This window comes from Lactuca sativa, chromosome 7 (assembly GCF_002870075.4).
Source record: "Lactuca sativa cultivar Salinas chromosome 7, Lsat_Salinas_v11, whole genome shotgun sequence".
Lineage (NCBI taxonomy): Eukaryota > Viridiplantae > Streptophyta > Magnoliopsida > Asterales > Asteraceae > Lactuca > Lactuca sativa.
In genome coordinates, this window is record NC_056629.2 from 149,185,965 (window position 1) to 149,208,034 (window position 22,070).

The 22,070-nt window shown below is 33.9% G+C and overlaps 1 protein-coding gene across 1 annotated transcript; it reads right to left on the bottom strand.

The window, feature by feature from the left end:
- Window positions 1–5,535: 5,535 nt before the first annotated feature.
- LOC128127344 (xyloglucan endotransglucosylase protein 1-like) lies at window positions 5,536–6,616 on the bottom strand. Its single transcript, XM_052765810.1, has 4 exons — window positions 6,344–6,616; window positions 6,024–6,217; window positions 5,713–5,932; window positions 5,536–5,682 (listed from the first exon to the last, which is right to left on the bottom strand). The coding sequence occupies exons 1-4, from the start codon at window positions 6,614–6,616 to the stop codon at window positions 5,536–5,538; spliced, it is 834 nt and encodes a 277-aa protein (XP_052621770.1).
- Between the last annotated feature and the right edge of the window lie 15,454 nt (window positions 6,617–22,070).

Sequence of the window (22,070 nt, forward strand, 5' to 3'; positions counted from 1 at the left end):
GCTACAATATGTTGTTTGAGATTATTTATTTTTGGTTCATTCAGAACATTATTATTATATCATGTACAATTATATTTCTTAACTATCACATTCTTAAAGTTAATTAAAAGTCGGAAAATATTGATTTCTTTGAAGTGGTTGGGATCTTGATTGAGTTCTTGAAATTTAATAAGGAAGGTAAATTTGTGATAGGCTTGAACAAGTACATAGATGTTATAATTTACTGTAGCGTGTGAAACCGAAGATGACGTTTGAGGACGAGGACACTCCTTAAAGAGGGTAACTAAGAAATTTACCATTATTTGTTTTTTTGAGTTCTCAAATGTGTTGCAATCTAAAATGCATGTTTATAGGGAAATAACAGCAGTTAAAACAATTTGTCTTAGTCATAACCTTGTAATGTTGATAATTGAATATTTATATATGTTATAGATTTTTTTTCTTAATTTAACGGATTCATTGAAAGAAATCAAGAAAAAATGGTATCATGAATGCGATGAACATTTATCTACCATGCGAACATAATGGATATATAAACGAGGATTGAAATTATCGTAACAAACCATTACATTAGTCTGAAAACAACATGATATTTAGTGTCAAACCGAAATCTAGTAGTTACATATGTCTTATATCTATAAATATATACCTATATATCCATCAGTGAAGGGAACCAATAATGATAGACTTCTAATTGATCAACGATTTAGTAAAGATCATAAACAAAGATATATAAAATCCTGCTAATATAGCAAATTTGTACCTGTTTAGGTGTTAACACTTATATGTTGATGTCTATTTGAGCCCAATATGCAATTATTGTATTTCGTTTTAGTTTTCATATTTGCTCGCATGTTCTATAACAAAGTTAAAATTCTAGACTATAGTTTTAACACAAATAGTACTTGTTTATCTTTTTAGTACAACTTACACCTAAAGTTATTGTGAAGTCTTTCCTTGTAGCCACTCCGCAACAGGAGTCCATGCTTTGTCTCTATAGCGACCATGAAATGGAAAGGAACACCAGACTCCTCAAGTAACAATCTCATCGACAAACACATATGAAATCTCACTAAATTTCCAACTTTTTTACCTATTTCGGTGGTAACACTTAATGATGATAAAACCGGATGCAAATTCCCCCAAAGATCTTCTTTTCATTAAGTTTCATTACTAAATTCAATCAATTAATCTAAAATTGTGATTTCCCTCTCCTTCCTCGGTTTTCCCTTTAAATGAAAGCATCACTTGTAAGAATAAGAGATTTATAAGAAATGGATCAAATGCAACTCTACTTGTATTAAATAAAGAAATATAGGAAGGAAACCTACAATTTGTTTTTCAAGATTATTTATTCTTAATTCGTTATACTTTATCCATTATTATATTATGTACAATTATATTTTTAGCAATCACATTCTTAATGTTAATTAAAAGTTATCATAAAAAGAAAAGGTTGGGATCTTGACTGATTTCTTGAAATTTGGAAGGGAAAGTAAATTCATCATAGGATTGATGTTGTGACTGCAATTTACTATAGGTGTGAAATTGAAGATTTCGTTTGAGGACGAGGAACCTCTTTAAAGAGGCTACATAAGAAATTACCATTTAATGGTGATAACTGAATATTTATATTTGTTATAGTTATTTTCTTAAATTTAACGGATTTATTGAAAAAAACCAAGAAAAAAATGGTATCATGAATGGGATGAACATGTATCTACCAGTGAACATAACACATATTTACACGAGAGATTGAAACTATAGTAACAAAACATTAGATTAGTCTCAAAACAACATGATATTTAGTTTCAAACCGACATCTAATAGTTATGCATGTCTCAAATGTATAAATACATACAAGCATTATTAGCTATTCAACGTTGGCTTCCAGTTCATTAAGGATTTAATACAAATCATCGACAAATATATATGAAATCTTCCTGATTTAGCACATTTTTACCCATTTTGGTGTTAAAACTTATATGTTGCAGTCTATTTGAGCCTAATATGCAATTATTGTATTTTTATTAAGTTTTCATTTGTGCTTGCATCTTCTATAACAATGTTAAAATTCTGGACCTTATTTTTTAGATAAATACACTAATAGAAAAATATCCTTTAATGACAAGAATTGTGTGTCATAGAAGGATACATATGACACGCAAATGCGTGTCAGGGATGGGCCTATCATAAAAGAAGACCACACGCATTTATGTGTCGTAACCTTACGACGTGCATTTACAACACACAATGCGTATCATTAAAGCTCGTGTCATAAAGAAAGACAATCCATTTAAAAATATATTGTATGTCAAATAATAATAATCATTCCAATGTTTAAATAAATGTAATACAAAAACTATTTCATCATATCTTATCAATTCCCCTAACAATACACCATCTCCGATTAAGACTTGTATTCAGACCAATTCACCTACCTCAAACGCAACAATTGAAACATGAGACCCAACCGATCCTTTATATAGTCCCTTTGGTCCTTTATCTTTCCATATTAGCCCAGGGACCTCTAAGATTCACATGTGTTTCTTCAATCCATTTTTTGGTCGATTCTATGACACCAAAGTATGCTACACCTATTGCAAGAGATCCAGTTACGCCAGTTGCCTCCTCTCTATAAAAAAAACAATACTCAAAAACTAATAGCAAGTGATATAATATTAAATGAATAAATGTTTGATTCGACTAGAGATTCCATCAATGACAGTCACACGTGTGTTTCTCCTTCATTGCTCCAGGATTCTTTTCCACTTTCATTTAATTTACCAAGAATCCAAATGGTTGCAAATTAAATAAAACAAGATTATTAAAAAAAAAAAAAAAAGGTTTCTTATTTCTTTAATGGGTTACATAAAAGTCACCATTTTAGCTTTCATGGATTCATCTTCTAAGTTATCACAACTGTTATTAATACAAATAACATGTATAACAACCTACATAGTTTTATCTTCTATTTCAGGATGGTAATAAAATGGAGAATCGATTTGCTAAATGCATAGTAATACCATACATTTACAAACTCCCCTACAGAAAATTTAGCAAGCAAAAGCAAACATTCCATGAAAATAAACTATCTATAGTCTTTTTTGTATTAGAAAGCACAAACCTAAAGGAAAATTAAGAACGCTAACACTAAATCATCAAAAAAAATCGTCAAACTAATTACAAAGTAACAATCGGATTTTGTAACAAATGAAAACAATTTCCAATCATAATCAATATTTCAAACCTAAAAAGATTCAAAAAATAATATACTTATAAAGCGAATAAGTTATTACCAAGTTAGAGAGAGAGAGAGAGAGAGAGAGATCGGGTACATTGGAGGCTTGCTGAGGCTTAGGCGACATCAATGTTCACTCTAGTCTCTAGTAACGACATGTACTCCGGCAAAGACAACTGCACAATGGAGGGAAGATTTTAGGCGGCCAAGTCAGAGGAGTCATGAGAGAACGAGTGTTAATGAATAAGAAAGAGAGAATAAGAAATGATGTGTGTAAAGGACGAGATTTAATGAACCCTATAAACCTAAACATTTTGTAGAGCTGCAAAAAGATGAAAGAGAGATGCACAACCGCGAAATGTCATTAGGTTTCTTCGGTAGATGATTGTATAGAAGAAGGAGGAGACGCATCATAGACATCAAAATGACGAATGGGAGATGATTAGAGAACAAGGCGCCGAGGTTTTTTAATATTTTCGGGATTTCAACCCCCCCCCCCCCCCTACTAATTATTAAAGGATGGGAAATGTGTGTCATTCTTCATGAAAACTTACAAAATGACATGCTTATACGACATGCTTTTTTTTTATAGGTACCCTCCATGTTTTTTTGTGACATTAATTTTAGGGCACGCAAAAATGTGTCTCCTAAATGCTTCAAATTTTGGGAGAGCTGAACCCTTGCATTAAAATAATCCACTAAAGAGGGGGTCCATAACATAGCCATAGTATATTTCCAATGCAATAAAGTTACGTAGTGTCATTTTTCTTTCATAAAGGGGTATTTCCATGGGTTTGCCTTCGTATTGTGTCCATACCGTTGTATTGAATGATTCGGACGCTTGCTTTCTGTTCATATAATGCATACAGCTTTGGTCGCTGGTTGGGCCGGTTCTATGGCCCAGTATGAATTAGCAGTTTTTGATCCTTCTGACCCTGTTCTTGATCCAATGTGGAGACAGCGTATGTTCGTTATACCCTTCATGACTCGTTTAGGAATAACCAATTTATGGGGTGGTTGGAGTATCATGGGGACTTTTATGTATCATAAATCAGTGTGTGTTATGGTTCGCGTGACATTAAAGGGCTGTTTCTTTAGTAGTGATAGTACTTTTTAATCTTTTTAGTACAACTTACACCTAAAGTTACCGAGAAGTCTTTCGTTGTAGCAACTCCGTAATAGGAGCCCTTTCCTTTGTCTTCATAGCGACAATGTGGTTGAAAGAAAGATCAGGCTCCTCAACTCACAATATCCCAGGTGGAAAATAATCAACCAATCTTCTGCCACCTAAACTTAATCTTTGTTAACCACATCTCTCTATAGGCCTTCCTTCTTTCCTACTATCTTTCCAAGTATTTGGAAACCAATTGAAGCTTTACATAGATTCAACTTCTGTAGCATGATTGCCTTGGAAAACATGTCTACTAGATTCTTAGTACCAAGGATCTTCTTCGGGTTCCGAGTCCAATGGCTTATTGATTGTTTGATAAACCGTTACTTCATCTACACATATTTTGTTCTATCATGAATGATTAGATTCTTTGAAAGGTGAAATGCACTGTGCTTTTAATAAAGTAGGACACAGTCTTTTTTTTGCCCAAATATATGAAAATTTTCAACCAAATAAGTTCTAAGAATAATTTTTTCAATTTCCATTCATTATGCTTCTATGGTTAATAGATGAATACTCTTTCCAAAGTGTGGATATCCAACTGATGGTTATACCCGCAATGGTATACAAAAACCCTGTTATGGTTTTCCCTAAATATCTAGAACCTCTCTTATCTACATCATTGAAGCCTTCTAAGACTAGTTTCTTTCTTCTGAAAGGTAAGGTAACCACATAAGTGCTTTTCAAATAGCATAACGACCACTTCATCCCTTCCTAATTTTTTTTTCTTGTATTTTACAAAAACCTGCTACTGCCTCCCACTACATTACAATTTAAGATCTAGTGCATAACGTATCATACATGAAGTTACAATTAACTAAGGCGTACGAGACTTTAGTCATTTCTTCCACATACAATGTTTCCTATCGAAAACAATGATAGACCACTAGGATCATTTTTTGTTGTTAATTCTGCACATAATGAAGTTTGTATGTAGTGTCGAAAAAAAAGGATTTTAGAAATTATAATGTTTTTACTAATAACTTTCGATTTTGACCAACTAAACTATATAATTAGATATGAATGAAAAAGATATTTCAATTATTGTAGTGTGCTGTTAGACAATGCGTTTTTAAAGTGTACATGGATGTCAAGTTAGTAAGCAGGCTTAAAGGAAGCAGGCTTAAAGGAATCTAGAGGTCTTGCATTCCGCTGAAATACCATTGGGAAACCGTTTGCGGTCGTTGCAGTAGTTGTAGATCATGTGCTTGGTTTGCACCCATCGGATCCTATTTCGGCCAGCTGCATCAAGTCCTTGGGTACTCCATGACTGGTTATCATTTATTGAGCTTGTAGATACTGAATTGGGACCAACTTTTTTGGCATTGGCATTGAATTTCCTGTATAACGCGGTGAAAGGCGCATTAGTCCAGTCGGTCTTCACACGCCCACCTTGGGTTGCCCAGTCATCCGCGTTCCACAGGCTGGCATAAACCCTCATGGGTTGGCTCTTGGGAAATGGGACTCCAGCAGCATCATTGTTAGTGAACACCCTTACTGGTATGTTATCTATCAAGAAACTGCAGAGACAAAGAACTTTATATAGGAACAGCAGAAAAACATGAGAAAGGAAGAGAACCAATTAATGTTTATGTTGGATGCGTGACTTACATAATTCTTAGACTGTTCCATACGATGGTATAGGTGTGGAAGGCTGCGGTAGGGTCAAACCAAAGGTGGAACTGCTGTTCTTTGTTTCCTTTCCCTTGTGAATACACATTGGTGTGAATTGTGTAAGGGTTTCCCGTGGAGTTGCCCAAGAACTCGAAGTCGATCTCATCGTGACCCGCACCTTGTGATGACAACTAATGTGATTTAATACAAAGACATGGTTATTATCAGCCTTTAAAAGATTAATACAAATGAGTGATCACAATATATATATAATTCAGATATGAAATTCAAGATTGGAACCGATCGATGGTACTCACGTAGAATGTGGTGACGGTGCCAGCAGAATTGCCTGGTACTAGTTTGAGTTGCATGTCGAACCTTCCAAACAGGTACTCGTGCTTCGACTGGAAACCCGATCCAGAGTATTGGTCGAGTGAAAGTGAAAGATCCTGACCTCCATTCAGAATTTTAGCACGTTCACCCCCAAAACTGATGTCCATGTCATCGTAAAAACTCCCTGCTGATGCTGCTACTATTAGAATTGATATTAAAAGAACAACTGCACAAAGATTAGAGTTCGACTTTGCCATTATTGTTTGTATGGAGAGAGAGAGAGAGAGAGAGAGAGAGAGAGAGAGAGAGATGTTATGTTTGTGGGAAGTAGTACTGATATCGTTTATATATGTAGGTGTGGCTACGTTGACAATTTTCAACAGGAACCACCCTTCTTACTGAAGGATGTCATGGTGGCTAATGGATGCATCAACATCTATTAACGCGTGCCAACTCACATTATTCTTCTGGACATGGGCAGGAGCGGTGGGTTTTTTTTTTCTATACGCCTGGCAACTCAAAATTTGCAAATTTGTCATATTTGGACCGGTGGTTGACATCATACGTAAAATAAAATTGTTTCTATTGTTAATAAGTTGGGAAAATCAAATCTTTAAAAACGCATTTAAAACATTTATCAATCGCATTTAACACTATTAAAACTAATCCTCCTTAATAAATAAAGGTTTTTTTTTGCCACATGTCAATCTCTCATAAATTTTGGCACTTGTCATTTTGTGGTATTTTTGAAATAAATATTATTCAATAGTCAATTTTTGGTTTGTTTTATTTTTTTAAATTAAAGTAATATACTTATATATGTAAAGTATTAAATATCATATATATATATATATATATATATATATATATATATATATATATATATATATATATATGATATTAAATTGCAATAAATATGTTTATTCCTTTCTTAGTTTAAAGTTGTACATTAAAAAATATTTTCTATTTACATTTTAATATAATGTTTATGTTTTTTTTAAATCAACCCGTGTACTACACGGGTCTCACACCTAGTTATATATATGTTGGTAAAGGGAACCATCAGCACCTACGGATTACCAACTAATTAACGATTTAATACATATACATATCGTCGATAAACATATGAAATCTCGCTAAATTATCAACGTTTTGCTCATTTCGGTGTTAACACTTATTGATGATACAATTGAACGCAAATTCCCCTAACATCTTCCTTTTCATTTAGTTTTATTACCAAATTCGTCCAATTTATCCAAAATATTTGTTTCCCTCTTCCTGTTCAGCTTCCCCTTTAAATGAAAGCATCACTTGTACGGAATGAGAGATTTATATGAAATGGATCATACTCAACTCTATGTACATTGAATAGAGAAATATGGGAAGGATAGCTACAATATGTTCTTTGAGATTATTTATTCTTGGTTCATTCAGAACTCTATTATTATATTGTGTACAATTATATTTCTTAACTATCACATTGTTAAAGTTGATTACATTAGTTTGAAAACAACATGATATTTAGTGTCAAACCGACATCTAGTAGTTACATATATATGTCTCAAATCTATAAATATATACCTATATATCCATTGGTGAAGGGAACCAATAATGATAGACTTCTAACTGATCAACGATTTAGTAAAGATCATAAACAAAGATATATAAAATCTTGCTAACATAGCAAATTTGTACCTGTTTAGGTGTTAGCACTTATAAGTTTAGGTGTTAACACTTATATGTTGATGTCTATTTGAGCCTAATATGCATTTATTGTATTTTGTTTTAGTTTTCAGATTTGCTCGCATCTTCTATAACAAAGTTAAAGTTCTAGACTATAGTTTTAACACAAATAGTACTTGTTTATCTTTTTAGTACAAGTTACAGCTAAAGTTAATGTGAATTCTTTCCTTGTAGACACTCTGCAACATGAGCCCACGCTTTGTCTCTATAGCGATCAGCCATGAGGTCAAAACGAAGACCAGACTCCTCAACTAACAATCTCATCGACAAACACATATGAAATCTCACTAAATTTGCAACTTTTTTTACTATTTCGGTGTTAACACTTAATGATGATAAAACCGGATGCAAATTCCCCAAACATCTTCCTTTTCTTTAAGTTTCATTACCAAATTCGACCAATTAATCTAAAATTGTGATTTCCCTCTCCTTCCTCAGTTTTCCCTTTAAATGAAAGCATCACTTGTATAAATAAGAGATTTACAAGAAATGGTCAAATACGTGCATTGAAGAAAGAAATATAGGAAGGAAACGTACAATCTGTTTTTTCGAGATTATTTATTCTTAATTCATTATACTCTATTCATTATTATATTATTTAAAATTATATTTTTAACAATCACATTCTTAATGTTAATTAAAAGTTGTCATAAAAAGAAAAGGTTGGGATCTTGATTGAGTTTTTGAATTTGGCAAGGGTTCTTAATGTTAATTAATGTTAATTAAAAGGCGGCGGGGTTTTTAATTTTTGGGGATTTCATCCCCCCCCCCCCCCCCCCCCCCGTGCTAGTTATTAAAGGATGGAAAACACACTTCTTTCTTTCGTGAAAAATTATAAAATGACAGGCTTGTACGACATGCTTTTTTGATTACGTGCCCTCCGTGTTTTTCTTTTTGGACACTAATTTTAGGGCATGCAAAAATGTGTGTCCTAAATCCTTCATATTTTGGGAGAGTTGACATTATTTTTAGGGGAAACACTTTTACGTATCACAATACAAGAAAAACACATTTTTGCTACGGAAGGAATCCGTCGTGAAAAGTTGCAATTCCGTTGCAAAAGACGAATAGCGACGGAATTTGCAATGACCTATTTTCGTCCCTAAAAACGTCGTAGTGAGGGTTTGCAACAGAAAAGATAATTCCGTCACAAATGTGACAACATAATGAAATTCGTGGTAGGTGGTATTCCGTCGTTTATTCCGTAGTAGGATTCCATCGCACAATCCGTGGTAGTTATTCCATCACAAATTCTGTGGTGGCGATTCCCTAGCAAATTCCGTGGTGGTGACTCCCTAGCAAATTCCGTGGTGGTGATTCCCTAGCAAATTATGTGGTGATGAATCCCTAGCAAATTCGGTGGTGGTGATTCCCTAGTAATTTCGTGGTGGTCATTCCCTAGAAAAATCCATGGTGGCCATTCCCTAGTAAATTCTATGGTGGTGATTCCGTAGCAAATTTCGTCGTGCTGAATCCCTAGCAAATTTCGTGGTCATGAATCCCTAGTAAATTCCGTTTGATGACTTCCTAGAAAATTTTGTGGTCATGAATCCCTAGCAATTTTTGTGGTGTATATTATATACCATATTCCATATGGACCGATAGATAACTGATTTATAAATTATATCCAAATTATTTTGTAGTAATATATGAAAAACAAAAAAATCAAAACCATTATGTCATAAAATAATACAATAATTATTTATTACATGGAAAAAATTAAGAAAGTTGTTACTCTAAAATACATAATCTGCAAATAAACATATATCAACCTACTATTGTTGTTGTTGTGTAAAGACATTAATAAGATCCAATGTCATTTGAAGTTGTTTTTCAAGATGCCCGACCCTTGCTTTGCTTTCCTCTTGTTGGGCGTTCATCATTTCTTTTAGCTCTTCATTTTCCTGTTTTTGTTTAGCAACAAGCTCCCTAGTTTCTACTATTTTATCATTTTTTCCGGAATGTAACATACATCTGTTTTACCGTTCCTATTGGGAACCGCCTTTGCAAAAGAGCCTAATCCATAAAGTCTTTCTTTTTTTTATCATGACCACCAACAACAGCATAAAATAGCTTTCCTCAAATTCAACACCTTCAGCTTCCAACTCTTCCCATTTTTCTGTATAGGCCATCTACAAAATAAAAATATTATAAGTTAAAAGATATCAAATTTATGAATGATATTATGGAGTAGCTACAATATAAAAGTTTAACACTGAAATGAATATTACATGAATTTGTCTATCTTTTTCATTTGTGAAAGTGACTCCATCGTGATTCTTCGTGTGTGTATACAGGAACAATTCACTATGGGGTGGATTATGTACTAATTTCCTCTTCTGCATAAATACCATATAAAATATCAAATATACAAATAAACATATATAAACATTGATACGATGTACCATTAAAAAAAATTACCAAAATCAGAAGCTATCTTTAAATGACTTGCGGATCCAACGTTATGTGCTGGTTTTGCTACTCCATCAGCCACACCTTTACGCCTATTTTTCTTGTTCTGCTCATATTTTAGCTTATATTCTTTTGTATTCCATTTTAATTGCCAGGAGTTCCAAAATTCCTATGGAATATGAGTAGGTTTAAAGCCATGTTTGTTTCTTTTTGGGCTCCGCATGCTGAAGAGATATTGGCCATAACTTTGTGCCTCTTTCCTTGCCCAAGCATGCGTCACTAGCGAGTCTATTGTTTCATCCCAACAACATTTTTTCTACACATTAACAATACAAACATAACTTAAGTGTAAATGTTTACCAAACAAAATTTTATCACATATAGCTAATTACATGAAACTCCTCCCAATATAATTTGCGCATTTCTTTGCTTACTTGTCCCCAAACGTACCCTTTTGGATTTACCCTTTGTTTAAATGACTAACTAATAAAGTGTGCACAAGCACCCGGTGGCATTAGCCTGCAAGTAATCATGTGATGTGTTTAGTTATGAATTGATATGTCCATGTAAACCAAAAGGTTATACATAGAAAAAATTGTAATTAAGATTTGATTGGTAACTCACATTTTTTTCCAAACATGAACTGTTAAACATCTATCTGGTCCACAATCTTCAGAAGAATTGTTTCACCTTCTACACTTTCCACTACATATTCATTCATGGTTGGTTGTGTTGGTGATGGGGTAGATTCTGGGATAGGTGTTGTTGATGGGGTATATTTTCGGGTAGGTGTTGGGATAGATGTATATGTTGAGGCTGTGGTAGTTCCTTTACTTAAGTAGGGTGTGGTAGTTACTGTAGTTGTAGAGAGGATGGTAGTGTAGATGCAGGTTTTGAGGTTGTGGTAGTAGATATAGGTGTTGATGATGTGGTAGGGGGTGTCGGTGTTGATGACGGCTTAGATGATATAGGTGTTGAAGTTTTGGTTATTGATGTAAGTATTAAGGATTGTATTGTTCCAGTTACTAAAGTTTTAGATGTATTTTCTAAGGGCGAAGTGGAAGTTGTAAGTGATGTCGAGTAAGTGGTAGTCATTGTTTATGTTAATGATATAGGTTTAGGGCTTTTGATGGTAGATGTTATAGGTGCTTTGGATGTGGTTGTTGGTATTGGGAAGTCGATTTCTTCATCTTGTAATTGTCTGTTTACAGATTTTGCAGCTGATATCCTGTTGTGTTTCATAACCTATGGTGCAATGAATTTAGTTGGCTTCACACCGGATGCTCCTTTTGCTTTCGAGTTCAACATCTTTCTTGCTTAAAAATTAACAAAAAACTGTAGTCAACGTAGAAGTGGCTTATGGTGTCCATGGATGACATATGGGCCATTGGTCAACCGGTAAACATGGAAGTGGCTTATGGTGTCCATGGATGACATATGGGTCATTGGTCAACATGGTAGTGTCTTATGGTGTCTATGGCTGACATATGGGTCATTGGTCAACATGGTAGTGGCTTATGGTGTATATGGATGACATATGGGACATTAGTCAACATGGTAGAGGCTTATCGTGTATATGGATGACATATGGGCCATTGGTCAACATGGTAGTGGCTTTATGGTGTCCATGGATGACATATGGGATATTGGTCAACATGGTAGTGGCTTATGGTGTATATGGATGACATATGGGTCATTGGTCAACATGGTAGTGGCTTATGGTGTATATGGATGACATATTGGTCATTGGTCATTGGTCATCATAGTAGTAGCTTATGGTGTATATGGATGACATATGGGCCATTGGTCAACATGGTAGTGGCTTATGGTGTCCATGGATGACATATGGATGACATATGAGCCATTGGTCAACATGGTAGTGCCTTATGGTGTATATGAATGACATATAGATCATTGGTCAACATAGTAGTGGCTTGTGGTGTATATGGATGATATATGGGTCATTGGTCAACATGGTAGTGGCTTATGGTGTCCATGGATGACAGATGGGCCATTGGTGAACATGGTAGTGGCTTATGGTGTTCATGGATGACACTTGGGTCATTGGTCAACATAGTAGTGGCTTATGGTGTATATGGATGACATATGGGTCATTGGTCACCGTGGTAGTGGCTTATGGTGTATATGTATGACATATGGGCCATTGGTCAACATGGTAGTGGCTTATGGTGTCCATCGATGACATATGGGCCATTGGTCAACATTGTAGTGGCTAATGGTGTATATGGATGACATATGGGTCATTGGTCAACATGGTAGTGGCTTATGGTGTATATGGATGACATATGGGTCATTGGTGAACATGGTATTGGCTTATGATATATATGGATGACATATGGGCCATTAGTCAACATGGCAGTGGCTTATGGTGTCCATGGATGACATTTAGGTTATTAGTCAACATGTTAGTGTCTTATGGTGTATATGGATGACATATGGGCCATTGGTCAACATGGTAGTGGCTTATGGTGTCCATGGATGACATTTGGGTCATTGGTCAACATGGTAGTGGCTTATGGTGTATATGGATGACATATCGGTCATTGGTCAACATGGTAGCGGCTTATGGTGTATATGGATGACATATGGGTCATTAGTCACCATGGTAGTAGCTTATGGTGTATATGGATGACAGATGGGCCATTGGTCAACATGGTAGTGGCGTATGGTGTCCATGTATGACATATGGGCCATTGGTCAACATGGTAGTGGCTTATGGTGTCCATGGATGACGTATGGATGACATTTGGTTCATTGGTCAACATAGTAGTGGCTTATGGTGTCCATGGATGACATATGGGTCATTGGTCAACATAGTAGTGGCTTATGGTGTCCATGGATAACATATGGGTTGCAATATTAATGAGCATAATATTATGGTTTTTTAATTAGAAGAAACATAAGTTAATTTAGTTTAGCTCGCACACACGTCTTACTTCCTACCTGAAGTAGCAGGTTCAAATCCTACTTATGTCAGTAATTTTATTTAAATTCGTCCCTCTAAATTTAATCAATAATTTTATTTAGCTTCATCTTTTTAAATTTAAAATGTCAATTTATTTACAAAAATGCCAGTAGGTATTGACAAAAATACCCTAACCATTTACGTAGTAACCTTTGTATGTTAAAGGGCAATTATGTCAATTCATAGTCTAAACACTTAGGCACCATAATTTGTAGTCAGACTTATCCCGTCATTTAAGTTTATCGGCAATTGATCATCTACATTCCATTCCCAACAATCAAAATTCTGGCACGTTGATCAATAAACCCTAAAATCGTTGTTGTTATATAATTTGAATTACACTAGACGCATTTCAACATAATGGCAGCGAGATGTTCATCAGAAAGAATGCAAACAAGACAACAATGAAAAAGAATTACTGCTTTGCTGTCGTACTTGATCGAAAAAATAGTAACTACGGTTGGAGGAAATTCACCAATCGATGCTTTTAAGTGCCAGTTAGTGTAACTATGATGTGCATTACTTATATTATACTTATATACATATTTAATTTAGTGTTTAATAGATTAATTTTGTTGATTTGTGAATTATAGTTGCAAACTCTTTAGGGATTCTATAACATCAGACGCAATATATAAAATCATAGACACAAATCGATTAAGGTTTCGTCCATTAAGTATTCAACAATATGAAGTCATAAGCAAATGCAAAAAGTTGAACAACCCACACATACTCTTCAACGATGGAATGGTACTCTTCTTTTAAGCAATCGGATAATTAAGAATTCAATTAGTTTTTTATATTTGTATTTTTATAATTGTATGATTAATTATTGTATGTCAGGCGAAGTATTTTACGGTAGGGGAAGAACTAGCAGGGAAACAGTTGCTTCAAGATGCAGTTGATCATGGGCAGTTGGATGCTATCTTCATTCTGGGAATGATGTTGATGGCCGAAGGTATTGAAAGGAAGCAAGAAGCTCTGATCGTGTTAAATAATGCCTACGTTAATACTAGAAGAAGTTGGAATCTAAGGCATACCTGTAACAAGGTTCAAAACCACTTGGCAAGGAGATCAAAGCAGATAAAATTCCATGGCTTACATAGAAGCTGTGCAAAGCATCCTTATGTGAGCAGTTATGATTCAGCTTTTATGTATCAATGCAGTTGGTTGTTTGTGGGATGGATGTTTTGTTAAGTTTGCTAGGATGTTTGACATTAGTTTGGAGTAGTTACATATATGATTGTTGTTTGATTCACACAATTAGTGATGCATATTTTATGTTTATTTTGGTGTAATGGGAATACATATTTTTAACTTTATTAAATGTTAATATATATATATATATATATATATATATATATATATATATATATATATATATATATATGTTAGTTTTTATATGTATGTTATTTTTGTCTTTTTCATTTTACTAACTAAAAGTTCATTGTGACCTAGTTTTGATATAGATTTCAAGGGCACTTTGGTCTATTTGCAATCTCTAAAGTGAAGGCGCCATTTTTGCTATGGAAATAAAAAAAATTTAATCAAGTCGTTATTAAAAGGAAAATATTGTATATATAGAATTTATATTATAAGTAGATCTATATCTATATTTATTATGAATGTTATTTAAATTTATAATTACCCGTATACTAGATGGGTTTTAACCTGGTACTGAATAATATCGACCCACTAATATGACCTAGTATCCATCCAACACATTGAAATCAAGGGTTGTCGAAGGTTCTTTAATCGATACACACTTTGTTTGAATATGTGTTCTGCAAGTGTCGATCTCAATTAAACCATTCTACTAATTTTCTAAGACTTTATCCAATAATAAAAGTTATTCAACCATTCAAATTAGAAAACTTTGAGGATTTGTTCAGCATTTGGTCATTAGCTTTGTGAAACAAGTCGTTGTTAAGGTACCTTTGCGATGTTTGTATGGTAACTATATATTTACTTCAAATGTCATATATGAATTCAAATCAACATTAATGAACATAAAATTAATATTGTGTTATTGAAATTTATACTTTACAAATTTAAGACAAAGAACAATTCAAGTAGAAAATGGATGTATGAAAGAAAAGATAATAGTATTTGTATATCGCTTGTCTTCATACAAGGAGTGAAAATATTTATAGATTTTGCTACCACTCAACATAGGTTCATGGATGAAGATAAATCAAATGCCCATGCATAAAATGTCGTAACATACCATATACATAAGTTGATATTGTTAAACATCATTTGTACAAGTTTGGTTTTGTTGACGAATATTGGTTTTGGGATAAACATGGCGAAACATCAATTGATGATGACAATACGTTTTTAGGGGTTGATGATTCAAACACAAATTTTAGAGAAGGTGCATGTTCTTATAGAGAAATGGTCATAGATACAATGGCTCCTGATTTAAATAATATTGATCCTGAAGAGGAGCCAAATGCACTAGATAAAAAAAATTCTTTAATATGCTAGATGCAGCCGATAAAGAATTATGGCCTGGATGTAAAAAAAAGTGACACAACTATCTGCTGTAGCTAGACTATTAAATTTAAAATCAGAGTATCTCATACCTGAGCATAGTTATGACACTATCTTCCAGTTGATAAATGATGTGTTACCAGAGGAGAATAATATGGTAGGTAGTTTATACGAGAGCAAAAAGTTAATACAAGCACTAGGTTTGCTCATGGAGATGATTGACTGATGCAGGTCTGGATGTATGATATATTGGAGTCAAGACAAAGATCTTTGTCGGTGCAAATTCTGCAATGCAGATAGGTACAACGGTCAAAAAATTTGGCCAGATGTTCTCGCGTATCCTTCAAGAAAATCCATTACTTTCCTTTGACTCCAAGGTTGAAGAGACTGTATGCTTCAGAAGCCACAGCCACTTCCATGCGATGGCACTCTGAGAATCATGGACATGATGCTGGAGTAATGTGTCATCCATCCGGTTCAAAAGCTTAGAAGCACTTTGACAAAAGTCATCCTTCATTTGCAGCAGAAGTACGTAATGTAAGATCAAGCCTAAGTACAGATGGGTTTGCACCACAAGGAGCATTTGGAAAGCAATATTCATCTTAGCATATTATTATAACACCTTATAACTTGCCAACTTCTATATGCATGAAAGAGCCTTACATGTTTTTGACTGCCCTTGTGACAGGACCGTCAAACCCTAAGCATAAAATAGATGTATTTTTGCAACCAATTGTTGCAGAGTTGGAGCAATTATGGGAAGAAGGCGTAGTAACATATGATATATCCTTAAAACAAAATTTCCATCTAAGAGCAGCTTTGATATGGACAATAAGTGATTTTCTAGCATATGCAATGTTGTCCGGATGGCTACAGTAGGTAAGCTAGCATGTCCTCATTGTGGGAAACATACACAAGCATTCAGACTAGAGAATGGTAATAAGATGTCATGGTTTGACTGCCATAGAAGATTTCTACAGGTGAATCACCCATATAGAAAGGATAAAAATAAGTTCAAGAAGAATCGTGAAATGATAGAAGGTCCTCCTCCAAGTAAGAATGGTGAACAAAATTTAAGGCAGATTGAACAATTATGTTTGTTAAAAGTGGCTGAACTAAATGTTGATGATGTAAACATAATATGTGGCGCTCATGGTTGGAAAAAGAAAAGCATATTTTGGGATTTACCATATTGGAAAAAAAATCTCATTAGACATAATTTTGATGTTACACATATTGTGAAAATTTTATTTGAAACTTTTTTTACACTATAATGGATGTCAAAGGGAAGATGAAGAACAATGTAGCAGCCAGAAGAGATCTGAAGCTCTATTGTAGGAAGAGAAAAGGAGTCGAAGATAATGAAAGAGCATACTACACTCTGGAGCAAAATCAAAAGAAGGCCATATGCCAATGGGTGGAGAAATTGTGTTTCCCCGATGGTTATGTTTCTAATTTGGGGAGGTGTGTTGCTTTAACAGGGTGTAGACTATTCGGAATGAAAAGCCACGATTGTCATGTTTTTATGCAAAGATTGATGCCAATTGCATTCCGTGAGATGTTGCCAAAACAAGTGTGGGAAGCATTAACAGAGTTGAATATTTTCTTCAACACATTAACAGCAACAACAATCACAGCAAAAGACATGGAAATGATTGAAACCGAGATCCCAATAATACTATGTAAATTAGAGACCATCTTTGTCCCTGGTATTTTTTACTCCATGAAACATTTACCAGTACATTTTCCATACGAAGCAAAGATAGTCGGTCATGTCTAATATCGGTGGATGTATCCATTTATCCACCATGCGAACATAATGGATATCTAAACGAGGATTGAAATTATCGTAACAAAACATTACATTAGTCTGAAAACAACATGATATTTAGTGTCAAACCGAAATCTAGTAGTTACATATGTCTTATATCTATAAATATATACCTATATATCCATCATTGAAGAGAACCAATAATGATAGACTTCTAATTGATCAACGATTTAGTAAAGATTATAAACAAAGATATATAAAATCTCGCTAATATAGCAAATTTGTACCTGTTTAGGTGTTAACACTTATATGTTGATGTCTATTTGAGCCCAATATGCAATTATTGTATTTCGTTTTAGTTTTCATATTTGCTCGCATGTTCTATAACAAAGTTAAAATTCTAGACTATAGTTTTAACACAAATAGTACTTGTTTATCTTTTTAGTACAACTTACACCTAAGGTTATTGTGAAGTCTTTCCTTGTAGCCACTCCGCAACAGGAGTCCATGCTTTGTCTCTATAGCGACCATGAAATGGAAAGGAACACCAGACTCCTCAAGTAACAATCTCATCGACAAACACATATGAAATCTCACTAAATTTCCAACTTTTTTACCAATTTTGGTGGTAACACTTAATGATGAAAAAACCGGATGCAAATTCCCCCAAAGATCTTCTTTTCATTAAGTTTCATTACTAAATTCAATCAATTAATCTAAAATTGTGATTTCCCTCTCCTTCCTCGGTTTTCCCTTTAAATGAAAGCATCACTTGTACGAATAACAGATTTATAAGAAATGGATCAAATGCAACTCTACTTGTATTAAAGAAAGAAATATAGGAAGGAAACCTACAATTTGTTTTTCAAGATTATTTATTCTTAATTCATTATACTTTATCCATTATTATATTATGTACAATTATATTTTTAGCAATCACATTCTTAATGTTAATTAAAAGTTATCATAAAAATAAAAGGTTGGGATCTTGATTGAGTTCTTGAAATTTGGAAGGGAAAGTAAATTCCTCATAGGATTGATGTTGTGACTGCAATTTACTATAGGTGTGAAATTGAAGATGTCGTTTGAGGACGAGGAACCGCATTAAAGAGGCTACATAAGAAATTACCATTTAATGGTGATAACTGAATATTTATATTTGTTATAGTTTTTTTCTTAAATTTAACGAATTTATTGAAAAAAACCAAGAAAAAAATGGTATCATGAATGGGATGAACATGTATCTACCGGTGAACATAATAGATATTTACAAGAGAGATTGAAACTATAGTAACAAAACATTAGATTAGTCTCAAAACAACATGATATTTAGTTTAAAACCGACATCTAATAGTTATGCATGTCTCAAATGTATAAATACATACAAGCATATATTAGCTATTCAACGTTGGCTTCCAGTTCATTAAGGATTTAATACAAATCATCGACAAATATATATGAAATCTTCCTGATTTAGCACATTTTTACCCATTTTGGTGTTAAAACTTATATGTTGCAGTCTATTTGAGCCTAATATGCAATTATTGTATTTTTATTAAGTTTTCATTTGTGCTTGCATCTTCTGTAACAAAGTTAAAATTCTGGACCTTAATTTTTAGATGAATACACTAATAGAAAAATATCCTTTAATGACAAGAATTGCGTGTCATAGAAGGATACATATGACACGCAAATGCGTGTCAGTGAAGGGCCTATCATAAAAGAAGACCGCACGCATTTATGTGTCGTAACCTTACGACGTGCATTTACAACACACAATGCGTATCATTAAAGCTCGTGTCATAAAGAAAGACAATTTTAAAGGTTTTACAAAAATATTTTTTTAAATGTATTTAATAATTTCCAAATTAGATGACAATTATTGTCTCAAAATATAAAATAGCATATCATTAAAAAAAAAAAAAAAAGACAATCCATTTAAAAATATATAGTATGTCAAATAATAATAATCATTCCAATGTTTAAATAAATGTAATACAAAAACTATTTCATCATATCTTATCAATTCCCCTAACAATACACCATCTCCGATTAAGACTTGTATTCAGACCAATTCACCTACCTCAAACGCAACAATTGAAACATGAGACCCAACCGATCCTTTATATAGTCCCTTTGGTCCTTTATCTTTCCATATTAGCCCAGGGACCTCTAAGATTCACATGTGTTTCTTCAATCCATTTTTTGGTCGATTCTATGACACCAAAGTATGCTACACCTATTGCAAGAGATCCAGTTACGCCAGTTGCCTCCTCTCTATAAAAAAAACAATACTCAAAAACTAATAGCAAGTGATATAATATTAAATGAATAAATGTTTGATTCGACTAGAGATTCCATCAATGACAGTCACGTGTGTTTCTCCTTCATTGCTCCAAGATTCGTTTCCACTTTCATTTAATTTACCAAGAATCCAAATGGTTGCAAATTAAATAAAACAAGATTATTAAAAAAAAAAGGTTTCCTATTTCTTTAATGGGTTACATAAAAGTCACCATTTTAGCTTTCATGGATTCATCTTCTAAGTTATCACAACTGTTATTAATACAAATAACATGTATAACAACCTAGATAGTTTTATCTTCTATTTCAGGATGGTAATAAAATGGAGAATCGATTTGCTAAATGCATAGTAATACCATACATTTACAAACTCCCCTACAGAAGATTTAGCAAGCAAAAGCAAACATTCCATGAAAATAAACTATCTATAGTCTTTTTCGTATTAGAAAGCACAAACCTAAAGGAAAATTAAGAACACTAACACTAAATCATCAAAAAAATCGTCAAACTAATTACAAAGTAACAATCGGATTTTGTAACAAATGAAAACAATTTCCAATCATAATCAATATTTCAAACCTAAAAAGTTTTAAAAAATAATATACTTATAAAGCGAATAAGTTATTACCAAGATATATATATATATATATATATATATATATATATATATATATATATATATATAGAGAGAGAGAGAGAGAGAGAGATCGGGTACATTGGAGACTCGTTGAGGCTTAGGCGACATCAATACTCACTCTAGTCTCCAGTAACGACCTGTACTCCGGCAAAGACAGCTGCACAATGGAGGGAAGATTTTAGGCGGCCAAGTCAGAGGAGTAATGAGAGAACGAGTGTTAATGAATAAGAAAGTGAGAATAAGAAATGAGGTGTGTAAAGGACGAGATTTAATGAACCCTATAAACCTAAACATTTTGTAGAGCTGCAAAAAGATGAAAGGGAGATGCACAACCGCGAAATGTCATTAGGTTTTCTTCGGTAGATGATTGTACAGAAGAAGGAGGAGACGCATCATAGACATCAAAATGACGAATGGGAGATGATTAGAGAACAAGGCGCCGAGGTTTTTTAATATTTTCGGGATTTCAACCCCCCCCCCCCCCCGCTAGTTATAAAAGGATGGGAAACGTGTGTCATTCCTCATGAAAACTTACAAAATGACACGCTTATACGACATACTTTTTTTGATAGGTACCCTCAATGTTGTTTTGTGACATTAATTTTAGGGCACACAAAAATGTGTCTCCTAAATGCTTCAAATTTTGGGAGAGCTGAACCCTTGCGTTGAAATAATCCACTAAAGAGGGGGTCCATAACATAGCCATAGTATATTTCCAATGCAATAAAGTTACGTAGTGTCTTTTTTCTTTCATAAAGGGGTATTTTCATGGGTTTCCCTTCGTATCGTGTTCATACCGTTGTATTGAATGGTCCTGGACGCTTGCTTTCTGTTCATATAATGCATACAGCTTTGGTTGCTGGTTGGGCGGTTTCTATGGCCCTGTATGAATTAGCAGTTTTTGATCCTTCTGACCCTGTTCTTGATCCAATAATGTGGAGACAGCAGATGTTCGTTACATTCTTCATGACTCGTTTAGGAATAACCAATTCATGGGGTGGTTGGAGTATCACGGTGAGTTTTATGTATCATAAATCAGTGTGTGTCATGGTTCGCATGCCATTAAAGGGCTGTTTTTTAGTAGTGATAGTACTTTTTAATCTTTTTAGTACAACTTACACCTAAAGTTACCGAGAAGTCTTTCGTTGTAGCAACTCCGTAATAGGAGCCCTTTCCTTTGTCTTCATAGCGACAATGTGGTTGAAAGAAAGATCAGGCTCCTCAACTCACAATATCCCAGGTGGAAAATAATCAACCAATCTTCTGCCACCTAAACTTAATCTTTGTTAACCACATCTCTCTATAGGCCTTCCTTCTTTCCAACTATCTTTCCAAGTATTTGGAAACCAATTGAAGCTTTAC